This window comes from Meleagris gallopavo, chromosome 12 (genome assembly GCF_905368555.1).
Source record: "Meleagris gallopavo chromosome 12, MGAL_WU_HG_1.1, whole genome shotgun sequence".
NCBI classification, from domain to species: Eukaryota; Metazoa; Chordata; class Aves; order Galliformes; family Phasianidae; genus Meleagris; species Meleagris gallopavo.
The window spans coordinates 5700767-5725326 of record NC_139415.1 but is presented as its reverse complement, the minus strand read 5'-3'; the positions used below and the strand labels follow the sequence as shown (position 1 = coordinate 5725326).

Genomic DNA, 24560 nt, shown 5'->3' with positions numbered 1-24560 from the left:
TATTCTATTTTCATTCAAATTGCCTTTAAAGATCTATTTAGCCTTTTTGTTATGTTTCCAATAGAGAACCTCTAATGATTGAAGAAAAGTAGGAATTGTCAATGGCTGCCTTTCTCATAATGGTCAGTCTCTTAAGCTGTAAATCCAGAGGACCAGAATTCACCTTTCGTTTTCCTTGGTGAGAAACATGAACTGTAATAGCGACAAATACATCCTTTGAATAATACAGTCTCAGCTTTGATAACACTCCTCTTTATGAAAACGATAATCCTGCACTGCTGCACTGTCCTTCAAGACTACAGAATCTTTATAGAAAAAAAAATGTATATCCTCCGATATGAATCAGTATCAGAGTAAAATTTGACCCTGTGCATTTTTCTCAGAGTTGATTTTAATTCATCATCTTACAGTGATGTCACAACAATAGAAGGAAGGGATAGTCTGAACTCAGTCTGAAGTTCATTACTTGACCCAAAGTCAAAGCAATTGTATCTAGAGGAACATTTTGTCAGCTGCTCAGAACACCAACGGTATTCACTCAGCAAATTCACGCCCATGTGCTGGATGCAAGGCAGAATTAATAGAAGCCAGTATGCCTTTTTATAAATACATGTGAATTATCTATCTTATTTGTCCTGACCTTTGCTTCCCAGAGCAAAGAGCCTTAATTCTGTAAATATTCCTCTGAGTTGAAGCATTTTGGAGTTGTCCCTTCCAGAGACCCTCTTCATATACCTGTTAACCCATGCTGTGACACCAAACCATTGCCATCATTATTATATGCTGGTATAACAGTACATTATTTTTCAATAGTTGTTACTAAAAAATCTGCATATCATATTCAACATGAGATAAATACACTAATCTTCACAAATATTTACAGCTCATTCTATCACTGATGGTCTTTCACAAAAGAAAATAAAGTCTCTGTCCTTTTAAAAATCTCAGGAGTGTAAAAACAAAAGCAGGCTGACTTATAGAAACTAGAACTGAAACACAGTTCAGAGCAAAGCATGCCAAATTTTGAATGGACTGAGGAAATTATAGTTTAGATTTAGAGCCTATTCAAGTGTAACATTATAGTATTTCCCTGCCAGCATTGTAAACACATCTATGGAACTGGTTTAATTCTTTCACCAGTCTAAGCATCTTAAAGGGATATTTCTTCAACATTAGTTCAGCTGCTTTCCAATACAGACCATTCCTATATAGCCATGACAATTTCCCAGTAGAAAGTCTTTACGGTCCACTTTACAGTCATTCATTTGGAACAGCAATATTTTAAATGCTTTTTACAAGAAGCGTGTGCAACACTGGTGGTTTGATAAAAAATTATCTACCAAAAAACCCCAAAACTTGCAGTTAACAACTTCTCAGATCTCTCCAGGCTGGCAGAAAAAAGGAGCAGAGGCCAAACAAAACATGACACAATGAGTATATGTCCTCCTAGTTAGCGTGCTCTGCTATTTTAATCCTTCACTGCATTTTGGAAGCCTTTAATCAAAGATGTAGTAAACCGTTTGAATTTTGCAGTAAGTGTAAATAGTACCAGCTTAAATGATTTGGGTTTCCGTTCTTTGTATAAAAACTCTGTCTGAACATCTGTGCCTGTGAAGATTAAAGGGCTAAAAAACCTGGAAATAGAAGACCTTTGTATTCACAAATCACTGAGGAGAGTTACAATGTCTGCAAAGCTTAGCTGGCCCCTCAACCAACTTAGACCACATCTGAAGAGACTTTAACATTATTTAAATAATCTAGAAAGTAAACAGCTCTGAACAAACTCAGAACAGTTTGTGCGCCAGAGTTTGAAGCTTCCTCCAAGTTTAGATAATTTTTTTCACACCAAGACCACCCCCACTGCATTCCATGAGCTTACTGTTCTGGGGCAGAGGGTTCTTTCTTGCTGTGAGACCAGTAAGTACCTGCAGGCTAACAGATGAATCACTCCTCCCTTCCAGTAGCTGCATATAATGACCCCTTATCTGCACTGGGATTGCTTCTGGTTTACAGTAACAAAGATGATAAGCATCAGGACCTCAATATAACAGAGATTTGGCTTCTTTATTTTAATAAACTGTTTCCTCATCACTGATTATCACATGCGATCTAAGTCATTCAGCTTGCACTACAACCTCAGGTCAATCTTCTTTAGCTGTGACAAAGCTATCACCACTCTCCTGTATTTCTACATCTTATAAAATTCTTTGGGATCCAGTGTGGTGTAGACATGTATCCAGTGAATGACGTAACACCTCCCAAGGTCTCTCAGTGAGTCATCTGCCCAATGCTGTAGAAGTGGACAGGCTGCCATTAAATAGAAAGCAATATTCCCGAGCAGAAGAGTTAATCTGAGAATCTATAAAACTTCTTATCTTCATCATTGCTCTCCAAACACCAGAATTAAATATCGACCCTGAAAAAAATTTAAAAATATGAGGCACTGATCTATCACCTTGCACGTTTACCTGCTCTGGAATCCAACTGAAGAAAAGTCCCTTTCATTTTTCCCAAAGAAACAGAACAAGCTTTAAGACCCCAATGCTCCAGCTTTAAGGAACCTGTGCTTTTCACAAAAAAGCTATTTTTCAGAGTTCAATTATGAAGCAGGTTAAAAATAATGAAACCATTGCCCTTGATTTTTCTAAGAGTATACTTGCACAAAATAATGTATCCTTGTTCTGCCTCCCTCTCCAGCAGGAAGAATGCCATTACCTAAGCATTTTAACTCACAACGAAAGGGCAGGGAATTAGTAATGACTCAGGAGATAGCAGGAAACTTCTTTCAGCTGTTGTTCAAAGACACTCTGTTGCATTACAAGGCTAAATTTAAAGGAAACTTTTGTACAGTCTAAATCACCTCCTGTTCCCTAATAATCACTAGTTAGAGCATGAATACCATTAACTAGAAAGGTTTTATTTTACTCAGGGTTCAATGAGCCTGAGAGCATGTATATCTATACAGCTAATGTTAAGCATTATATATATGTGCTGAAGGCATATGGATATGTTGTCCTATAAATAAATACAAGAGAAATACAAACTACATCTCAGAATTATGGAACTGGTGTGAACAAAATGTACCAGTAACAATGCCCAACAGTTCTCTTACAAACAAATCGAATTACAAAGAAATGAGAGGCACAAGCAAACACTTGTTAAGCAGCATGCACACAGCAGCCATACCCGCCAGCATGCATAGCTGCCCTAGCAAAACCCCATGCAGTGCATGCAGCCCAGCAGGACAGAACCACAGCAATGCTGGAGCAGGGTCTTAGCATGCGCTGGCTGGCAGCTTGCAAGGCTATAGATTTCACTCTGTGAACCTCACTCTACCTGAGTTTCAAGGAAAAATTACACACAGCGTTCTGTTAGCATGCTCCCACTTCTCAGGACAGGTAAAAGCAAGGTGGTGAGCAGCTGTGGTGGAGATCCCCTGGCAGTCCTTAGAACCAAGAGGCATTAGTTCTGATGTCTTGGCCAAAATCCAAGCTTAAATATTAACCACTTTGTCTAACTCCAATTTCCCCTAGTGTTTCAAAGATACAGCAGATTAACTTCATGCTTCATGTTTTACTTTATTATAGGGTTCAGAAATATTAGGCAGCTGTATCCTTTTCAGTTAGCAGAATGGTGACTTTTTTAGGATGTAGGAGACGAAAAGAAACAAAAGACATTAAGAAACACTGCCATTCACTGTCATTATAACAACATAAAAGCAGGTGTAGGATCACATACACAGAATTTCCTATATGAATCTTAAAATTGATATAATTATCAGAATTAATAAACAACTTCCTATCTGAAATAGTATACAGTGTTATCATCCACCCTATATACTTTCCGTCTACGTTCACACTTGATCTTCATTTTCTCAGCAGAAGGAACAACCCTAATACCTTAAGCCTTTGCAGCAGTGCGGTGTAATGGAAGCAGCAAGTAAGACTGCCATGGAAAACAAAGATGAAAGAAAGAAGGATGAGAAGAAATAAACAATCTATTTCTTGGATTCTTCAGACAGAGGAAGTAAGACCAAAATTAGCCTCCTCACTTTTGCCCCTCAAAGTACGTTGGCCAATCAATCCAAGAACCCGCTGGAGTTCTTTTAAGTGTCTCATTTTACTTGTCACAGATAAAAACGTTCATAGGAAAAACTTCAGAGAGGTACATGACTGCCCAGAAAAAGGTCTATGCAGCCATACAAATGTAGGTGTTAAGCAATTTTAGAACTCTGGAAAGGGGCACAGGAGAAGGCAAGCAGAAGAGATGCATTATTTTTCATTATCTTGTCCTGAAGCAAAGGGAAAGCAGATATCCACTGTCAGTTAAGGGAACAGTGATTTAAGAAGTGCTGATAAGTTCCTGATTCTTGTGTTCTGCCAATTCAACTAACATAGTACTAATATGTGATGGATTTAAGAAAAAAGAAAACTGACTGAGAGATGACTCCTTCTGGGGCAAGTAACACTTCTATGCTTACTGAGAATAAACAAAACATATCAACCCCTAAGCCTCCAAACAAAATGGAAAAACTGAAGCACTCCAAAAACTGAGAAAGTACAGAAAGGAAAACTACTTTGAAGCAGATGCTAACTATAGAAACTCCCTCTTATGAACCTAACTTCTATTTGAGTACTGATGGGATTTAGCCATTACACTGCAGTGCTGCTCAGGCTACATTTCCACAGGTAACTGAATTCATCTAACTGCTCACCATGACCAAGCAAAGGGGTCTTGCTCATCTTTCCCCTCCCTCTGTTCTTCTCTTTTCTCCCAGCATCCTCTCCTGCACCTATTCCTTATTTCTCCCAAATTAGCACTGATGACCCTTCAACAAGAATATTTAATTGCAACTGCAAAAAAGGAAAGAAAAAAAGAAAAAGCACCCATACTGTCATCTACTCTCTCACAGAGAGAGGTTGGCGAGATAAATCAATCTGCAGAGGATGCCAGCAAAATCCTGAGACAGCACAAGACAAGCTGCAGGAATAACCCACCAGGCAAGGCACTGTCTTACTGCATTCCTCTGCCTTCAGCTCCAGCAAACTGGTGGAGCATCACAGCTTGCCCAACCTACCACAGCCTGACACAGAGGCCTCTGTGCAGTGCACGAAAGAAATTTCCCTGCAGTCTGCAAGTCTGCAGCATGGAATAGGAACTCATTTCTGTAATTTCTTATTTCTGTATTTCACTAAGCTTGTTCTTAAACATTATTCTAAAATTATAGCCTTAATGAAATTCTTCTGAAAGCATATTCATCTTAAGATACTTTTTGTAGGGAGTATATTTTGGAGGGAGTCACATCCGCTTGCTGACTTTCATAGTAACTATTGTGTGTTTAACAGAAAGAGATAATACTCAGTTTATTTCTTATGTCTGTCAAAGAGATAAAGAAATCACAGACTTTAAAAAAAACAGACTCAAAGTACTTCAAAAATATTTCAGTGCCCCAGTGAAAGGCTTGTAAAAGAAAACCTTGACACCTTTTCCATAGATGGATGATGGACCTTCATTAAAGTCTGTAGTACTATACAAGTGGGTGACAAGAAGACATGCATAAAAATTCAAAGCAACTCCATTGCTTCAATGCTAGTACTTAATGTTTTAGCAGAGCAAGATGTTAAAAACAAAGCAACATTTACATTAGAAATTGTATTTGGACAAACTTTACTACTGTGTACGTTACCAATTTTATTACGACTTACTGTCAATACAGCAATATAAGATTAATTAACAATCAACCCAGGGATGATTTTCTGAAAAAACTGAATACAGTCTTCACTGTTTGTCTGGGAAGAGGACTGTTATGCTTCACACTTTAACCTTTTGTTCATCACAGCATGTCACTTGTAGTAAAGGTTAAATAGTATTTATTGAATAAATTCAGCACGGAGGAGAATAGAGACTGCACAGGAGGGCAGTTCATATGTCCAGTACCGATGGGTTAGGGAAGCTGATTGTCCAAATATTAAAAAGATTTCAATTTAAGCAGTTAGAAGCAGCTAGTCCAACTTTAAATATGAATGGTGATTATTTTCATGCAGTATTCCCTCCTTTTTTGCCAAACCAATGAATTCTCTGTCCTCATAAAGTTGGTACTTACAGATCACATTCTATGAATGAAGAAGTTAGATACTGAAAAAACCTAACCTGCCAGAAACTACTGACCAAACTATAACCCTTGTATTTAGAAAACCACAAACATCTTCTGCACATCATGTCTGTTTCTATCTATCTGTTGAACATATCATGTTTAAAATATCTGTATTACTGTCTAAACCTGTGTTATTTAGAGATAAGATTAACAACTAGACCCATACAATAAGCTCAGCTGCAGGAAATAAGTAGAGATGCTCTGTGTTTTCAGATAGTTATGCGCCGCACAAATGAAAAACAGCATTGTTTGAAGTAAATACAGACGAAAAAACCATTATTTCTATACAAAAATCAGGTTATTAGGTATTTCTGAAACTAGAAATTCTATATTGGTCAATTCCATCTTTGTGGCAAGCAAGCTTCCACAGCTATATTCCAAAATTATATAAAAACTAAAAAAGAAAAAGAAACATAGCCCAAATATTATCCCCCAAAAGTATCTTCTTACTAGCTTCAACCTAATAGCCAAGCTTAAGTTTCCAAAGAGTTATAAAAGAAGAGGAACCAAATTTGATAGGACAAGGATGAACAGTTCTAAACTGTAGATTTAGATATAGACAAAATATAAGCAATAAATTCTTCACTATCACAGGGCAGTGAGGCAGTGGCACAGGCTGCCCAGAGGAGCTGTGGATGCTCAATCCATAGCAGTATCCAAGGCCAGATTGGATAGGGCCCCAGCAGCTGATCTGGTGGGTGGAATCATCCCAAAGCAGAGAGTTGGGACTGGATGGCCGACAACATCCCTTCCAACCCAAGCCATTCTATGACTCTACGAGATGGAAAAGTATTGAATTTAGTCAGAGGGGAGTATCCTGAAGAGTTACAGAATCAACTGCAAATGAGAAAAATAAGAACTTTTCCAGTTGCTGTTGTCATTCCCCCAGGTCTTAATTCCACTATCTGCACCTCCCTACTACGCAAATAATTTGGCTCTTCTATCTAACAGTCCCCAGGCTTTCATGCCAGAAATGGACTTGTGCGTGTGTCTGTGGAAAGCAACCTGCTGAGCTCAGCCCTTCCAGAACTTGTATGAAGTTTCCTTAAAAAAAAATATATAATAATAATATATTTTTAATTCGTTGTTTTTAAATCCTGTTTGATAAGATTAGCTCTGTTCTTCAAGTCCTTCTGAAGTCCTAAACTTAGGCGACTAACTCAAGAGAAGCTAAAAGGTACTTTAACTGGTTGTAATACACTAAAGTTAAATTAAAACTCTCACACTAGTTAATAAACTGCAAACAGATTTTTGCTCAATATCTACATTATGTCAGCTGCTCCCAAACTAGTATGACTTTAAACACTAATGGATTCCAAAGAAAATAAGAAACAAAAGATCAAAATACAGCAAGATTTTGAAATAAACACAAAACAGTGTTTTTAAGTATTTTCAAATCATAAAAAAGCAAAACCTCAGCTCAATTGTGGGTGTCCAGAGACAGTTATAATGGATTTCAATGTGTTGCTTTGGGAATTGTCCTGATTTTTATTTCATTTTCCCAAAAGTTTTAGTGTAAGAAATAAAAATGTGGCCTACTTGGAAATATTTAATGAGCTATTCAGCCAAATACCCAAATCCAGTTCTCTTATTTCTTTGACCATGGTCTTCATAGCAAAAAATAACTGTATGAAGGGTGCACAACACAGAATCCACTCTCCAACACTACATGTTCAAGCATCAATCCTAAATGCATGCTTATCTTGAAGATGAAAAATAAATACAAAATAAGGATGGGGGTATGAGCTACTGTTTTCTTACAAGCCAGATCCGGTTTCTCAGTTTATATACACTGTATCCTCTAAGTGTATATACTAAAGCCATCAAATAACACCGTGCTGCTTACTACAGTGTTAGAATGACTTACTGTTCCCTAAATCCTTCCCTCCTCTTTCTCTCCCTTTCTGCCCGTGAGGCCAATCTCCACTCATGTAGAAGGAGTTGTGCCAAAGAGCAGAGATCTGTGCAGCAATACGCAGGAGATGATGGCTGGGGATGCCAGTACACATTCATCCAAGTTACTACACAAAAGGAAAAGGAATGACTTGCAGAGCTATAAAGCTGAGAATTCACACCAGAAACATGTCTGGCCTTCAGAGCTACTGAAGTAGCTGTTGAGAAAAGCAGACAGCCTCAGAACCTGTACGCGTGATCATCACTAGGTAACTTCTGCCTCTCTTGCTTTCAGTACAAAGAGCATGACCAAGGTGTTTGCCATGCCCCTTAATGCCATGCCTTTGGTTCCTTTAACTAGTACAGAGGCCTGTGCTAGTTAAAACCCGAGGCATTTCTAACTCAACTGAAAACAAAGAATCTGGTTTGATCAAAAGTAATTCCAGAGCTTCACAGAATGAAGCCATTGTTTCTCTGACTTGCTCTATTTTAGTCATTAATTTTTCCCCCTACGGCCATGTGGAAGCTGGATTGCACCAGCACTCCACTGTCAGTGTTACAAAAGAGCAGCAGCAAAAAATGACCATCTCAACTATACAGCAAAATCAGAGAGATCAGAAATAGGGAAAAGCACCACACTGTATTCAGGTTTAGAAAGTTGCACCTGGGTAGCTGCAGTCTGGACCTCATTTGACTTGTATTACAATTGGCAGTTGTGTTCTTAGACTATGATCATCAGATACTTTCAGGTTTTTACTTGGTATCTATTAAGCTATTGTCAAAACAATTTTTTGCACTAAATATACCGGCATATGCACATAAAAACATAAAGGAAAACTTGCATTTTATCTTTTTTAAGTACAGTTTAAAAATATACATATTGTGCATTATTTAAAAATTATTTAAAAAGCAAGTAATTTTAACAAATAAATTACTTGATATCTTTTTTTTATTGGGCTTGAGTATTAATTAAGAGGTGATATAGATCAGACTACACAGAGTAAGAAGAGTACTCAAAGGGTTTGCTCCTGGAGTACCTGGCAGAACAAGCAATACCCACACTTCACTCCTTACAAACATTTGTCCAGCACATTCACAAAGACCTCCATCACAGAAATGCTAGAAGTTTCCCAATAAGTGTGATCTACTCTTCTTTATATCCTTGCCATAAGAAATTTTTTTCTAATAGCCAAAATCACATTTCCCTTTTCAATTTAAATCCCTTTCTTCTAATCTACTTCACTGCAGAAATAAAGAACAGTTCTCTCTTTAGCACTCATAAGTATCTGGAGATTACGTCTGCCTCCCTCCTGCAGTCTTCTCTTCAGACTAAACAACCCAAATTCATTCAAACTTCCCTCAGAGGTTTTAACATTTTAAAACTTCCCAAGGATAATCACTGCTGCCCTCTGTTTCTCTCCAAATCATTCACTTTTTTTTCTAAAAAGCAATGCAAAAAATCTAAATTAAGTTTCCCAGCCGAGGCCCCACTAGTGCTGAGAAGGATGGAAGGGTCCTCTCTGTGTTGGCTGTACGTCTGAGGCAACCATGTGAATTTTTCACAAGTGGACAAGCAAAAAGTTAAGCAGCTTCCAGCTTGTCTTCAGTAATTTCAGTCTAACATCTGAACATAGTTGGTGTCCAATATCTGTTTCAGACATCTACATCCTGGTAAGAGAAAGTGCTACCTAGGAGCAACTAGACGCTTCTGCTAACCACTCCATATCTGAGCACTGCTCTCTGTGATGTGAATTCTTCTCGCCTTCATCTTACACAATGGAAATGTTCCAAAACTTGAATAAGCTGTCAGTGCTATGCATATGACCTACAACACTCTATACATTCCTGTCTGTTTATAGCGCTCACCTGATTAACTGTGATGGGCTCCTTTAAAAAAGTATATATTAATATAAAAACACACACACAAAAGCCATAATATTCTAAGAACTTCATCCAAATTACATTGCTTTATGCTTCTTACTCTGTTTACCTTTAGGTATACAAAATATGAATATTACTAATGCTTACCTTTCTGTGTTCAATTGAAGGCTGTGGGATGACAAACTGAAACCCCAGCACTGCTAGTGAACTGAGAAGTCTGAAAAAGCAAATAGGGAAACAGAATACATCATTACCACTAATCCATATTACCTATAGCCTAATAGAGGACTTGACACTGCAAGAACTTAGATACACATTTGAATATCATTACTAAGCAAAACAGACTCAATAAACTGTGTGAAATATAACATTCTCTTCACTAGACAGAAGGCAGCAGTATGTACATACACATGTTTGTCTACCTATATAGCAAAAGTTCACCAAGAAGAATCCATTAATAGTATTTCACATAATGTCATGTTTAAATTATTTTTTTTTTTAGGTAATACTTTTGCACCTCAGCACTTGGTGTCAAGATTGAGATATGCTCCATGAGTTTAAATAAGAGTTCAGCCATCTGTGGACTGAGTCTGTTTCTAACTGCAGCTCCTCGTTTTGCAGATGAACACCACCTCCAGCACAGGAAACATGTAAAGAACCTCCATGATTTTGTAGAACATAGGTTCGTTCCCAGCTGCCTAACACTTGTTAAAATTGAATAAGCTAATGGGCAAAAAAGATGGAAAGTAGCGGACACAGCTCACTGGAGACTCAGGATAAGCAGCCAAACATCACCCCAGTCCCCACATCTTCAATCTGAAAGGAGTCATAATGGGAACCAAGCCCAAACAAACTTTGCTCTGTCAAGCCTCACCACCATAACGACTCCGCAGAGCCCACTGCAAGTTGGGTTCAGTTAGCTCAGTCTTTTGTTTGCTAAGTTTGAACTGAGGACTGGTTTCCCTCCTTCCAGCAAGTCCTTCATTGGAAATACAGAAAGGTAAGAGAGAGCGAGAATTAAGTTATCTTCACCTCTACCAGGAGTTTGAGTTCTCAGTTTACAAAGAGAATCCTTTGGACCCTCCATGAAGGAAAAAGCTGCTGAATTTCAATGCAGAAATAAAACTGATGGATTTGGACACAAAATCCATCTGCAGACTAATGGACCAGACAAAATCCAGCTGTGCTTCCTACTCATAGCCCCTTCCTTTGCTCGCTATGCAGTAATCCTTTAAATATTTCACATTGTTTCAGGTATTTTCAAAGACAGACCTACTACACAAAACCAGCTTTTTGTACTAAGCATTTCATATCAGAAATACATACATTCTTCTACCTGGGAGAATGTTTTTCTTGAGTTCTCTGTTTGCTAGTGTTCTTGGTAACAAACTGCAAAAGGAACTGTTAGGTAAGTATTGATTGCACATGGTCTTTCATCACTTCATCACCATAGTCTATGCTGCTCTCAAAGAAAAAAAATAACATCTAAAGAAGAAAAAAAAAATCATTCCTTACTGCCACATAAATTTAGAAGAAAAAAAAAAAAAGGAAAACAACTTAAAGGCCCATTAAAATGCAATATTTCATTTTATATAGCTATCATTTGTGATAAAGCCAAATATAAAAGAGGTAGTTGAAAGTGCAAGACACTGTAAAGGAACTACAGTAAAGAGCCCAGACATGTGGTTTGGAGCAAGGCTGAACAAGGCAGTAGTGGACAGAAGGAGGGCATACAAATGAAGAAGCTGATTTGTTAAAGACACCTGAAATCAAAGGTAGAAATAGAACAGAATTCAGACCTCCAAACTACAAAATGACAACACCAAGTCTGTCTTTAGTTGATGTGCACGTTTATTTTCCAAATGCTCCATCTCCTAACTGTTCTCAAAACTGACAAGTACTCACGTCAAAGTACTGAGCAGGCAGAGCTCAACAGCTGACAGGCCCAGCTGACTGATGGCTGCTTAACTCGGGTTTCTGAGTAAGAACCTTGCTTATAGAGCCCATGCTCTCACAGTTATGATGCTATTTGGAGACAAGCAGCTAGTTCAAGACACAATCAAGGATCTACACAAGTTGTACAGCATTATCTCTAAGAGCAAACTTGCTCACTTTCTTTTACTGGCAATACCAATTTCTTTTTAGCTGGAAGGGGAAGAAAAAAGTTATACTAGCGTTAATTTAGAAGTAGCAAAAAAGTTTTGCTATTTATACTAGGAACACCTCTCACTGTTCTTCCTCTCTCAGTGAAGTAAACAGCTCTTACTGTATGAAGCTAGAAGATACCAAAGTAGATTTCTTGTACAGTTCCTGTCCCATACAAGTTGTACCTCAAGGGCTACCGTGGCCAACTGTGGACTGTTCAGTCAGGAGTGGAAGTATTTTACCCTAGTGCCTAGAGTTTGCTAGTGTGATACAGCCCTTGTCTCACGTTTCTGACTTCCTCCCCAGGTGAAAGTCTGCAGGACAGTCTATGTCTGGAACTGCTTCAGGGGAGAAATGCAAGAAGTCTCAGCAGGAAAGATAACACAAATAGCATCAATAATATGTCACAGACTCATTCTGATGTGGAATCTTTCCTGGAATATTAGGAGGCTACCAGAATTCAAAGACTGGTGTCTGAAATTCACAAGAAGGAACTTTGGATCGGAGGTGTAAATGACAGTATCTCTGTACAAACAAAAGAGTATATGGTTCACTGGCATGCAGCTGTCATTCTGAGCAGGAATTGTTGTTCCTGTAGCCTCACAGCTGCCTGCTTTCTCTGAATCTGCTCGCCCAACTATGGAAGGAACTGAACAGATCAGCTTAATAAAAGCTGAGTGTTCTCCTTGTCAGGAAAACTGCTCGAAAGGTATTTCCCACATTACCCACTGGCAAGCTGTTTCTGGAATGATTAATATGAATCTCAGACTGAATGGCAGGATAGGTACTAAAACATGCAAATCTATTATTTAAAACCAGTGACTGTAATGACACAGCATCATCAACCAAAAAAAAAAAGAAGGAACTTTCCAGTAAAGTATCCTAAAACAATGGCACATACCAACAGACGCTCTAAGCAGAAACAAATACTGAGAGCTTTTTTTTTTTTTTTTTTTTTACTGTCATCAAAGAATACCATTCCTGGGATGCATGTGCTTGATTACTTAATATTTGGACAGAATTTATATTTATTCTATTATTCAAACACTTATAACACAGAAGTAAGAGACAGTTAAACTGGTATGTTAAATTGGTATTTTCTGCAGCTTGTTAAGAACATATTAAATCAGATTTGAAATGTTTTGCTGCATCACTTACCTCAAAGAAACTATTAAACTGTCTACCATGATCCTTCAATGCAAAGTGTCTTGAAGCGAAAAATATTCTTCACTGTAGTAAAGCACAATGCGGGTCAAACAAATCCTACAGAAATAAACAGAAAACATTTAACACTGCTTATTCAGTATATTTCTGGATGTTTAGAAACTAGGTACAGAGAGACATTAATCACCTCTATCTGAATTCATGAGCTTTATAGTCATTCAAACTGTAAATCCAGTGTAACTTACATGGATGGGCTGAGCACGCCCCATTTTGGGGGACTGGACTTCAACAGTGCTTTCCTGAAAATCCACGGAAGGCAAAATCTTGATCTGATTGCCATGGGTACAAAACTGACGTTTAACTTACTTCCATTCTCATCTCCGCATCTCTGATAAGTCAGTTGTATAATGTTATGCCTTTTTTTTTTTTGCCACCAAACTGAGGATTTTATTTATTTGAATTGTAAATAGCTTTGTTCAAAGACTTTTGCTCATGTCAGTCGTAGAAATGATGTTAGGCAAGTCTATACACACAGTGCTAACACAAAGCACCTGACAGATCCCTTCAGAAACTACTTACTAACAGATATTCTGGATTACGAACAAAACATGCCTCAGTTCCTGCAATCTGACTCTTAGTTATCAGACATACTGAGGCAATACTCTTTACATCACTTGTTGAAAATTGAGGATATGCATGTGATGCAGACTGTCACTAACATTGCTTCAAGTTCTCAGCATTGTTTTTTCTAGACGTACTCTCTTGTTTCTGCTTTTTCATTCTGCAATCATCTTTTCATCCCACATCCTTGTATAGAGAGACTCAATCCCAGTAGGATATTGTTATGTGATACAAACTCAGAGAACAAATGTACACACTCCTAATACAATTTGTGAATTATATTTCATTTGAAAAGCAGAAAACAATTTGCTATCAGTCTAGTTTTGCTAAGAGGTTGGGGGGGAAAAAATGAAAAAATGAAAGGAAAAAAAAAAAAAAAAAAAGGAATCGTTTTCCCTCCAGAATATCCGGGGCAAAAAGAATACCTGAAATGGCTGGACAGTTAACACTAGCATTGAATAACACAAATTTTGGCATGGAAGTTTTCAAGAGCCCAGTGAGGTGTAAAATGTGTTACTCACTGCAATACATCAAGTCACCTTCCCACAAGGAGCTCTAAAGCACTATAAATCTATCTAGAAAAAGACTTAGTATTTACAGCAAAATAGATCATATCATTTTGGCTGGAACAAACCACACTCCTGTACTCAAGCAGTTAGCAAGACTTTCTCCACCACATTAAAATATTCTACATTTCAGCAAACTTCACTATTTCACCCTAAAATAGAATAAAACCAAACGTGAAACTGGGTAGGAAAAAAAATAGCACTACACAGGATGGAGCAGAATTCATATCTCCTCCCCAGCCAAATGGAGAGGCTGTTCACTGCATGTAATAAAATATGCATCAAGTCACAGAAAAGGAGATTGAATAAACAGACCCTAACTCATGCCTCGTTCCCTTTCACACTATAGGTGAATGATTCTAATGCCTTCTAACCGCTACCAGTCTCAGAACTTCCACTGTCAAGTCATGAACTAATCATAAGAATCTTCCCTCTTGATATTTACTGACATTTGCTCTGCCATTCTCAACATGACCTGCAGAGTGTTTTCAATTATCTCAGCCTCATGTGCTGCTAGCAGTCAGACACCGCAGCCCATGGTCAGCAGAGATCAGACAGGTGTCTAGATTAAATTAGAAAATGAAAGCACTAATTCATAATGGGGATTTCCAAAGAGGGGCAGAGATGGACAATGACGGCAACTTCAAAAAAAGGAATCTAGTAGGCTTATAGACAATCTCACAAGTTTGCTGAGATGGACACAAATACATGTCTCAAAGTAATAAATAATGCAATACTTGGAATTACCAGGACAGACATCACAGACACTGTACAGGAAATTAAGCAAGAGGGATGTCTACTGGGAAGTCAACAGGGAGACTTCCTCCTTGGCTAATTAACTTTAAAAATGTCTTCCCATGAGGTGATCTCATGGGAACAAGGGGAAATGGTTTTAAGTTGAGGGAGGGAAGATTTAGGTTGGATGTCAGGGGGAAGTTCTTTACTACGAGAGTGGTGAGGTGCTGGAACAGCTGCCCAGAGAGGTTGTGGATGCCCTGTCCATCCCTGGATGTGTTCAAGGCCAGGTTGGATGGGGCCCTGGGCAGCCTGGTCTGGTATTAAATGGGGAGGTTGATGGCCCTGCATGTGGCAGGGGGGTTGGAGATTCATCATCCTTGAGGTCTCTTCCAACCCTGGCCATTCTGTAATTCTGTGATCTAAAAATTTGCTAAAAGCTAATGATTTAGTTACCTTAACAGCTCAAACATCACAGGACTACTCATACATAACTTTTCATGTGACTTTACCCTTTGTGCATCAAGTGGATGATATTTCACAAATTCCAATGTGATTTTTGCATCAAGCTGTACTTCACCTAAGTCCTGTTATTCACTTATATCCATATCCACCTGTGCACAAACTGTAACAGAAAGTTCTTAGTAAGTCCATATGGACACATATGGTCTTTGGTTGTCGCAGTACATCTATTCTAACTCACAGCAGTGATGTGAGATACATCATGTTCAAACACATATAAAAATCAGTTTGGCTCCAAATTGTTCTAAGCCTATTTTATCTTGTTGACTCCGATATATGGCAAGTCAAGTTAAATTTCCTTCAACATTTGTCTTCCTGCTTTGATTATATAGCTTGCCAGCTACTGTCAACAGCAACTTGAAGTAGCTATGAAATGGGAGCATTATTTCAAAGCCATTTCTACTAATGCGCAAAATTCTCTTTGTGTTCTTCAGGAAAAAAAACACTAGCAAACAACATTTAAATTTAAATACTTAAATTTAAAAAGTATACATAGTCTTTAAAATTGCCTTTTAATCTATTCCCTTGTACAATGGTAAAGCATGGAGTATTTATTAGTTTAGTTGCTCACGTCTATTAAATTATGTTGAATGCAAGTCCTTGAGATTGCATCCAAAAGTCACTACATTCACAACACTTTGATAAAGCACCTTACAGTACACCAAATCTATCTAGTTCCACAATTTGAGTGTACACTCAACAGCTCATACCATATCTGTTGACACCTACCACCAGAGTTTTAATCTCCTCAAGAATCCATTAATTACATTTAAACATACAGCACAATCTTGAAAGCAGAGGGAGAACCTATGAAAACAGGCACTCATTTTACACACTGTGAGTCACAGTCATATGACAAGACTGGTTTACTCAATATTTCTCTAGATTCCATTTTTTTTTAATCTTTTTTATACCATTGGTTATGAAGAATTAATTTAATATTTCCTGAACAGATATTAGTAACAAAATAACATAAAAGTGAAAATATTATTATAACGAACCTGATTTTTAAAAAAACTTTAAACTTCTTATACACAATAATAACCTAACTAAGCACAGATTTCACATTGTAGTAATAGTAATACAATAAGCATTTTAGCAGCTATTTTGTAGAAATGCAGTCAAGTAAGAATTGTGTACACAGTTATTGTGCACACAGTTATTGTGCAGGTAGAAAATACTTCCCTTCTGTAATGATGAACAGTATTTTCTAGCCAGCTAACTAATTAGAATATTTGCCTGGTATTACACAAGCCATATTTTCAAATGTTTAACAGCTGACCATGAGAATTAGCTTTCATGCTGCTTCATAAACATTTCAAACATGTGCCCAAGCATTAATATCCTCTGCACTGAAAAAGAGGAAACAAAATTTAGGGGGCTGTGCTTCACAGTATAGTTTTGTTGGCCTGAATATTGGACAAAATTTAACAGCACACACAGGCAAAGATCAAACGTTCCTCTCTGTGACAAACACCCTTTGAAATCTTTCATTTACTAGTAAACAGACGTATCATTAACCTACCACAATTAACTCTCCATGTGACTCCAACACAAATAAAAGACCTGATGCCAAACTACCCATTCTCTAAATTAGGGCTGATTCACACGAACAGGACAATAGAATCAGCAGTGCTCTGAAATATTTCCAACAAAGTCAAAGTTCTGAACTGCACAGCCATGATTCTCAGATGAAGAAATTAAATAGCAGCTGGATGCTTAAACCTACCATTGTCCTCATAGAAAACCATTTGGTGTTCCCATCAAGATACTACAGGAACACACACAATAGCAAAACAGTAACTTTCACAAAGTTCCCTCTCCTCTTCTTAGAAGACTTCTCTTCTGCTTGGGGCATCAGTGTTAGCACATAACAAGAAGAGAATGTGATGGAGACCTAAAATCTTTGCTTGCTTATTCAGAAAAAAAATATTTTCTTCTAAGTATCAGTGGAGGAACCACCACTTTGCAGAAGCAACGCTCCAAAGAACAGTGCTTTCTGGAAACACTTGTACTTTGTTCCAAAGCAGATGAGTGATGAGGCTGTACTGTAGAGGGATGCTCCAATAATCACATCAAACCATGTTTCAAGCTTGCTAGCCAACTTCTAATGGAATGATCCCAGTGGAAAAGAGCACCATAGATGATCCAAGTGATCACAGTGAGCATAATATTGCCAAGACTGTCTACGTTTCACTTTTGGGTAGTTATTGATATTTGTTACAGTCACTGATGCTTAACTTTCTACTGTAAAACCTTATGCAGCAGAACAGACACTAACTGGAATATACATCTATAAATATAACATTGGCATCCACTTATATTCCCATTAAACTCCTTGGGGCTCAATTCCACATTTCGGCCACAGTAATTTCAAGAGCTTCTGTAGCATTATTCTTACTTTCTGTATGAAGAACTAAAAAATAAGATAAAAACCATCCTCAGCAGACTTCAGAGATTTATCTGCCTATTATATAGTATGAAATAGATATAGTATCCTTTAACATTTGGAAGAAGTACTGACCATCTTCTAAATAGGTGTGATATATGAGAGTAACACAGGGTATCAGCTGGCAGGGGCGAGATGCAAGCATGTGGAAGCTTCTCAGGCATCCATATGAGGATATGTTTTAGGGACCAATGAAAAACAAGTGATGTGCCCAAAGCAAACAGTGATACTATGGAATTCAGATAAATTCTACATATACCTTTGCTGAATAAAACATAATTCAACTGCTGTGATCTGTTCATACCTAGCAGTGAGACTTGTGTGTGATGCTTCATTTTTAGGAGTCAGTACAGATAACTGTGAGATCATGAACAGAAAGACAGCTCACCACGTAGCTTACACATCTTGCACAGAACACTTCAGACTATGCTCCTCGAACATCCTGAAATGAACCGATTATAATATTTCACTTAAATGTTGTCAAACAATGCAATAAGAATGATGAGATTCTAACTTATTTCTCGTTAAAATCCTGTCTGATCTGGGGCTCTCTACACACTGGTACAGAAATGCAACAATGGAATTTAAAGATTTATTGCTTTCTTTCATGTTTCTACATAATGAAGGATAATAGGTCTAATGAGAAGTCTTACGAGAATTATTTCTTTCATAATTTTGAGACAGAATACCAGAGAATTTAAAGCCAACATGAAAGCGTAAACTTTCAATGGATCTCTGAGAGCCAACAGCAGTAATGACAAGAAGTCTTTTAAAACTTTTGCAAATATTAAATTCTGCATGTAAACAGCACAGGTACAACTCAGAGAACTCACTGAAGAACTGTTGACTTAGCTTTCACCCACGAAAAAAAAATTGAGATGAGGGTACAACACAACAACAGCCATCAGCTGCCCTACCCTCAAGCCTCTGGACTTGAACAAAATCTTTTCTAAAAGTTCTCTGTAGCAAAACCGGGGAGGCAACCACGATTGCACCATCAAATGCCAATGGTGTTGCTACACCTTTACCATTTAAAGACGCACATTTGCAAAGATGCATCTCCTCTTTGTGTGAGGATGTTAGTGGAGATAAAAAACACTGTTACTTTCCCAAGAAGCTTTCACAAGAAGCAGACAACAGTATCACTGTAACTTGAAGAGACATGAAGATTGTCCTGAAGTCCTCACTCAGATGAGGGTTGGTGCACCCTTCTAGAAAAAGCCTGATGTTTGTACCCATCATACCTCCACGTGCCTCCTCCATTTGAAAAATGAACTGCAAGATCCTCAAACAGAGAGCAGTGGGAGCTGTTTATACTTATCCTGCCCATTTGAAATGGATTTTAAGTATCCTCCAAGTCCGATCTTACTGCTATGCCTGTTATGCTCTGGTGGTCCAGATGACAGTTAGTATTTCAGTCCACTTAACATAAACTGCATAAACTGTTAGATTCCCATAGGAGATATCAGTTCTTGACACAAAACCCCACGATAATCACACATTCAGATAATCTCAGGCTATCGATCACTCAACAAAGTTGAAATATTTTACTGGCTGTGTATTAAAAAGCTCCCTATTAGTAAAGAAATTGTTTGGCAAATAGCACACAGCAGCCTGTGAAGAATAACTTAATGGCTGACAGATAAAAGATACTAACCTCACTGAATCAGCAACAACCATCATCACCCTTGCTAACAGCATCACGTAAAAAAATAATGAGTCAGAAGTGCTGTATTCTTCCGATTCCCAGCTGTCCTTTCCGTGTCAGGTCTTAACCTTGAGTTTTTCCCACTTTGAGCAGTCCCACATCTCACAACTCAAGCACACACCTTGACTGAAAGGGAAAGCATTGAGTACTTCGATACCAGTTACCCACTGGCAATGCATACAGCCTTCTGCTGGTACATAAACCTCACTATCTCTGTTGATCAGACATAGCTTAAAACCAGTACTTACTCATGGAGCTTCAGACACAGTAGTGATGCAAGTCACAACAAATCCACTCTCACCTTTCACTTCTCTTTTCTGACCACAATAAATGTTGAGCCTCTTCCAGTTTCTCAAACTAAAGTACAGTGCAGAACCCTCAGCCATCCCCACACCGTGCTTCAGGAACTTCTGTGACCCTCCTCACCCATGCAAACCTATTCAAGTGGCTGGGACTCTGCCTAAGTAAAGGAAGAGTGAAGAATTCTGAACAGAGCCCTTATTGTATCAGGTAAAAAGAAATCAAAAGGTCATCTCTTGGCAGTAGAGCCTGAACTTATTTGTGCTTAAGGGCAGGTTAATATAGTGCACTGACCTTCACCTGACATCACTTGAAGCTACAGGAAAACGTACCCAAGTGCCTAAAAGCTGAAAAATAAAGATTCAAAATGTGAGAGACTTTTTGGCATTTCAAGAAAACGTGTACAGCCAATTGCAAACTGCTGGGAAAGAAAACAGAGTCAAACACAGTAACTCCTTAAGCACTGTGAGCTGAAGTTAATGCTTTAAGTATTCCCTATGCAACAGACAGACAATGCAAGATCAGTGGGGATCTCTTAAAAAAAAAAAAAAAAAAAAGTGACTGTTTTTTATTTTCTTTAAATTAGCAGTTGGAGTTCACTGCTGTTTAACATACTGCTTAATGTCAGTAAAAGTGACCTGAGGTCTAACTGAGTATCCACTGCTGGAGACAGGGAGAAGACATGCTGAAAGGAATGCAGCTCAAACGTCAGTTCTCTTTGGACAATGACTGACACTGGGGCTCCTGCGTAAGCCTAAGATCTGCATGGCCTGAGTAAATGGGAATTCTGAAAAGCCCTTACAAAGTAACATAACTTTGGGAAACCAGCAAATCAAAGAGCAGAAACTCACCAATCAGCACCGCCTTTCTGAACCCTCAGTTACCAGCAAGATACATTTGGAAACAGTTTTTCTCCCTCTTCCATTTCAAAGCAATAGAAAGAAATCACAACTTAATCACAAGCAGCATGGTTCAAGAGTCAGATCAGTTTCTGTCAATTCTAGCAGTATTAGAGCAGCATTTTAATCCTTTCATGCTTCCACCATCCAAAACCACGCAGGGAATTTTTTTCTCATTTCAATCTATTGCTAATTATAATTATTTAATTTTCTACCATGCTCCCAAATGGTGCCAGCAGTATTGCCAGTGCCTGAGGAATAAATCTGAAACTGATCCTGCAAAACTTTAAACTTCTTATGAGAAGCAGCCAAAGTTCTTCAAACTCATTAGTGCCAATGTGAGCAAAACCTTGAGCTGTCTTTTTGATGTGCTATCTACATGAACAAGTACAAACAATAGCTGAAGAAGTAAAGAATACAGGATATCACATTTTTAATGCCTGGTTATCACTGCAAAAATCAAAACTGACATCCAGCCTTAACCCCCATGTTTCAGCACACAAGCAGTAATTCCTGGGCTGCCAAAGCTGAACAATACTAACAGTTAATGGTTAACATATTCTGCTCTTTCAAATCCTTATTCTTATGCTGTTCGAGTTCAGCAAACTCCACATGATGCCCTGAAGATCTGCAAGGTTTGTCTGCTGTTCCACATCCACTTCCCTACTGAATGCAACAGTCCCTACTGGAACATGAGACAGAGCCTTCGTTGCTGCCAGATTAAGTTACTGCATCCATTCTGAGCAATTCATCACCCTCTGGGGCAGCTTGTGTCATGGGATGTCATTTTATTGTAATTAAGCAGGGTGGGATTGGACAGGCTCTTGCTTCCCTTTGCCAATCTGATAAGCAAATCATTCTTCTTTTTACTTTTGTAGAAATGACATTTTAGATAGAAATAACCAAACAAAAATACAAGTATGACATAAAACCAACCACTATCAGCACGACTTCACCAAACCAGGATGAGAGCAATCACTGTAACCATGGAAAAAAATCCAGGACCGAATGTGAAAAAATCTGAAAACTTTCCAAGCCAACATTTACTCTCAGACTGTTGTCAACAGTTTTGCTGAGTTTGCCATCTAGAGCTGGAGTTCTCCTTCCATGCACTTCTGGCCAGCTAATCCAAACGGAGTCACCGGGGAATCCGCCTGATGCAGGATTACAGATTTTAGTCATACCATACTTGAGTATCTAAGTGACGTCTGTCTCCTGGAGGAGTAGGATTCTTCCACAGATCCAAGTGCTGACCCAGCAAGGCCTGGCACAGCAGATGTTTCTCATGAAGAAGAGCTTTCAGAAGAGGGCTTCTTTATCCACCCTCTTCCCAAAACAAGAACAGAGATAACACGGTGCAAGGCAGACACCGCAGCCCTTCATGAAGGCAACTGGCAGGAAACCACACTACTTCTGTGCAGGGCTACAGACCACGTCCTCCAGGCTCACAGCAAGCATCGAGCTCCAGGCAGTTCACTGTTCCTTTGTTACACGAGGCCACACAGTCATACAGGACAGGTCTTTTGGGCAAGCAAGGCCCAAGGCATCATCTCAGCCAGCAGCAGCCTTGCTTCCACATGGGCACAGGCAAGTTCAGTGAGATTCAAGTCACCTCTAGGTTTCTCTGCTGAACTTCACTTCTGTACAGTAGAGCTCAGTACAATTCCCAGAAACAGAGTAGGAAAGCTGAAAATCCCATCACGCAACAGCTATCCCTTGATCTTAATACAAAGGGAGGGTTATTTTCTTACTTAATATTTTAAGAAGGCTGGGTTTAGGGAAAAAAAATATTAACTAAGAAAAGTGAAATTAACAAGAATGCCATTAAAAAAAAAAAAAACATAGCCTTCTAAAGAAGAGCATTTCTCTCCATATTGAATCACATAAAGCTGGGTACTATAAGTTTACAGCAGTCTTAAGAGAAGTGGAAATAGGTCCACAGAAATAGTGAACAACCCTTTTGCTGATTCTCTGTAAAGGACTGAATTGTATCTACCAAGCTCTGTATTTAAACACGACTTTTTTGGTACCCAGAGAGATTGCCAAGGCCCCACTTCCAGGAATTGACGATGTGACAAGCACTGCTCCCATTAAAAGAGCAAGGCACCAGCTCCTGGACTGCCAAAGAGAAGACTGCAAATGCAAACTCTAAAGAGATTAGAAAACATCAATCCAGACACACTGATTTTAGAATTTCCTTATTTATGAAGCCAGATTTGGACTAGGGCAAATCTACCTTTATCTTCCTAAATGCAGACTGTACTGCACATTAATAAGCTGCTGGCTTCTGGGACAACAATTGTAGCTTCTGGGACTCTGCTAATGTCACCACCTGTTCAGCAAAAATTTATTCCCGGAGCTCTGAAGTCATTTCTTCCTCTAAATCTGATGAGGACATTAGATATATCTGTGCTGATAAAGCCTTGCTCCTGCTCCTTTTTTAAACCTGTTATAACCTGCCAACTTGATTCAGCACTCCTCAGAATTCAGTTATTATATTGCAGGGCATTCTCTGTTCCCAAAGAAATTCATTTTTATTTCTGTTTCACAAACTGTTGTCCTGAAGTGATAAGGAAAACATTTGAAGAAAGGAAAGGTCTATACATTGGGCAGGGCCAACCTCCAGTTACATCAACACTCATGCAAGTTGGGAATATGAGCCAAAGCCTGAGCAGATAGTTGCATTCATGCATTCTGTCAGTTCCTTTCCATCAGCCATAGTGATAATCAGAGAATGAGCTTTTACCACAGTTCAGACACAGTATTAGACCCACTGAAGAAATAATGAGCACCACTTGCTTGTAAGACTAGGAGACCCACAGAATGAGTTCCTTACATGTGAACACATGCATATCAACAAATGGGCTTTAAACCAATACTGAAACAATGCTTTAAAGTGCCAGTAAGATGTCATAGCTCAAAACAGTGGTTGTTCTTTCCAATGGCAAGAGCACACCACATGGGAACGCCTTGATCCAAAAGTCTCTGAAGTTACTGATAACATTTTCCTTGACTTTGCTGGCCCTTAGGATCAGAGCTTTCAAGCAAACAGATGGCCACTCTTACACTTACTAAGAAAAGGATCCATAGGACCAATGGAAAAAAGTCCTTTTTTAAAACTAATTTTTCCATATATGGAGTATGGAATCTTCCTGTGAGGGGAAATTCCAAAACCAGGACCAAAATAAATACTGAAGTGGGATGCCAAGAAGTAGCAGCACAGGCTTGATGTGAAATAGCCAACAAGCAAGTCCTCCAGCTGCAATTGGAAGAAACACAGCAATAAACCTCAGAGGCACATGCTACACCAATTGTTTTCGTTCCTTTGCAATATGTTTTTATTCCAGTGTCTTTTTTTGTTTTGATTTGTTTTTAAAGAACTTAAAGCAGTGTGTATGCACATTTTATCTTCAGGATACTTAACAATGGTAAATGTCCTGTGATCGTATCTTCTTCAGAGATAAAGGAAAAGGAGAAAGACACCAGTGAGACTGATCAGCAGGTCAATGGTACTGCTGAAAAG

General features: G+C 38.5%; 1 protein-coding gene across 4 annotated transcripts in view; it reads right to left on the bottom strand.

Moving 5' to 3' along the window:
* THSD4 (thrombospondin type 1 domain containing 4) overlaps positions 1-24560 on the bottom strand; it is a 275436-nt gene that overhangs the window by 236872 nt on the left and 14004 nt on the right. For all 4 annotated transcript variants that reach the window (XM_085233984.1, XM_085233985.1, XM_085233986.1 and 1 more), the window contains exons 2-3: positions 13232-13336; positions 10076-10145 (exon numbers count right to left, since the gene is read on the bottom strand). In XM_085233984.1, coding sequence (XP_085090110.1) covers positions 10076-10145; positions 13232-13260 — 99 coding nt within the window. In that variant the 5' untranslated portion in view covers positions 13261-13336. The remainder of the gene's footprint in view (positions 1-10075; positions 10146-13231; positions 13337-24560) is intronic.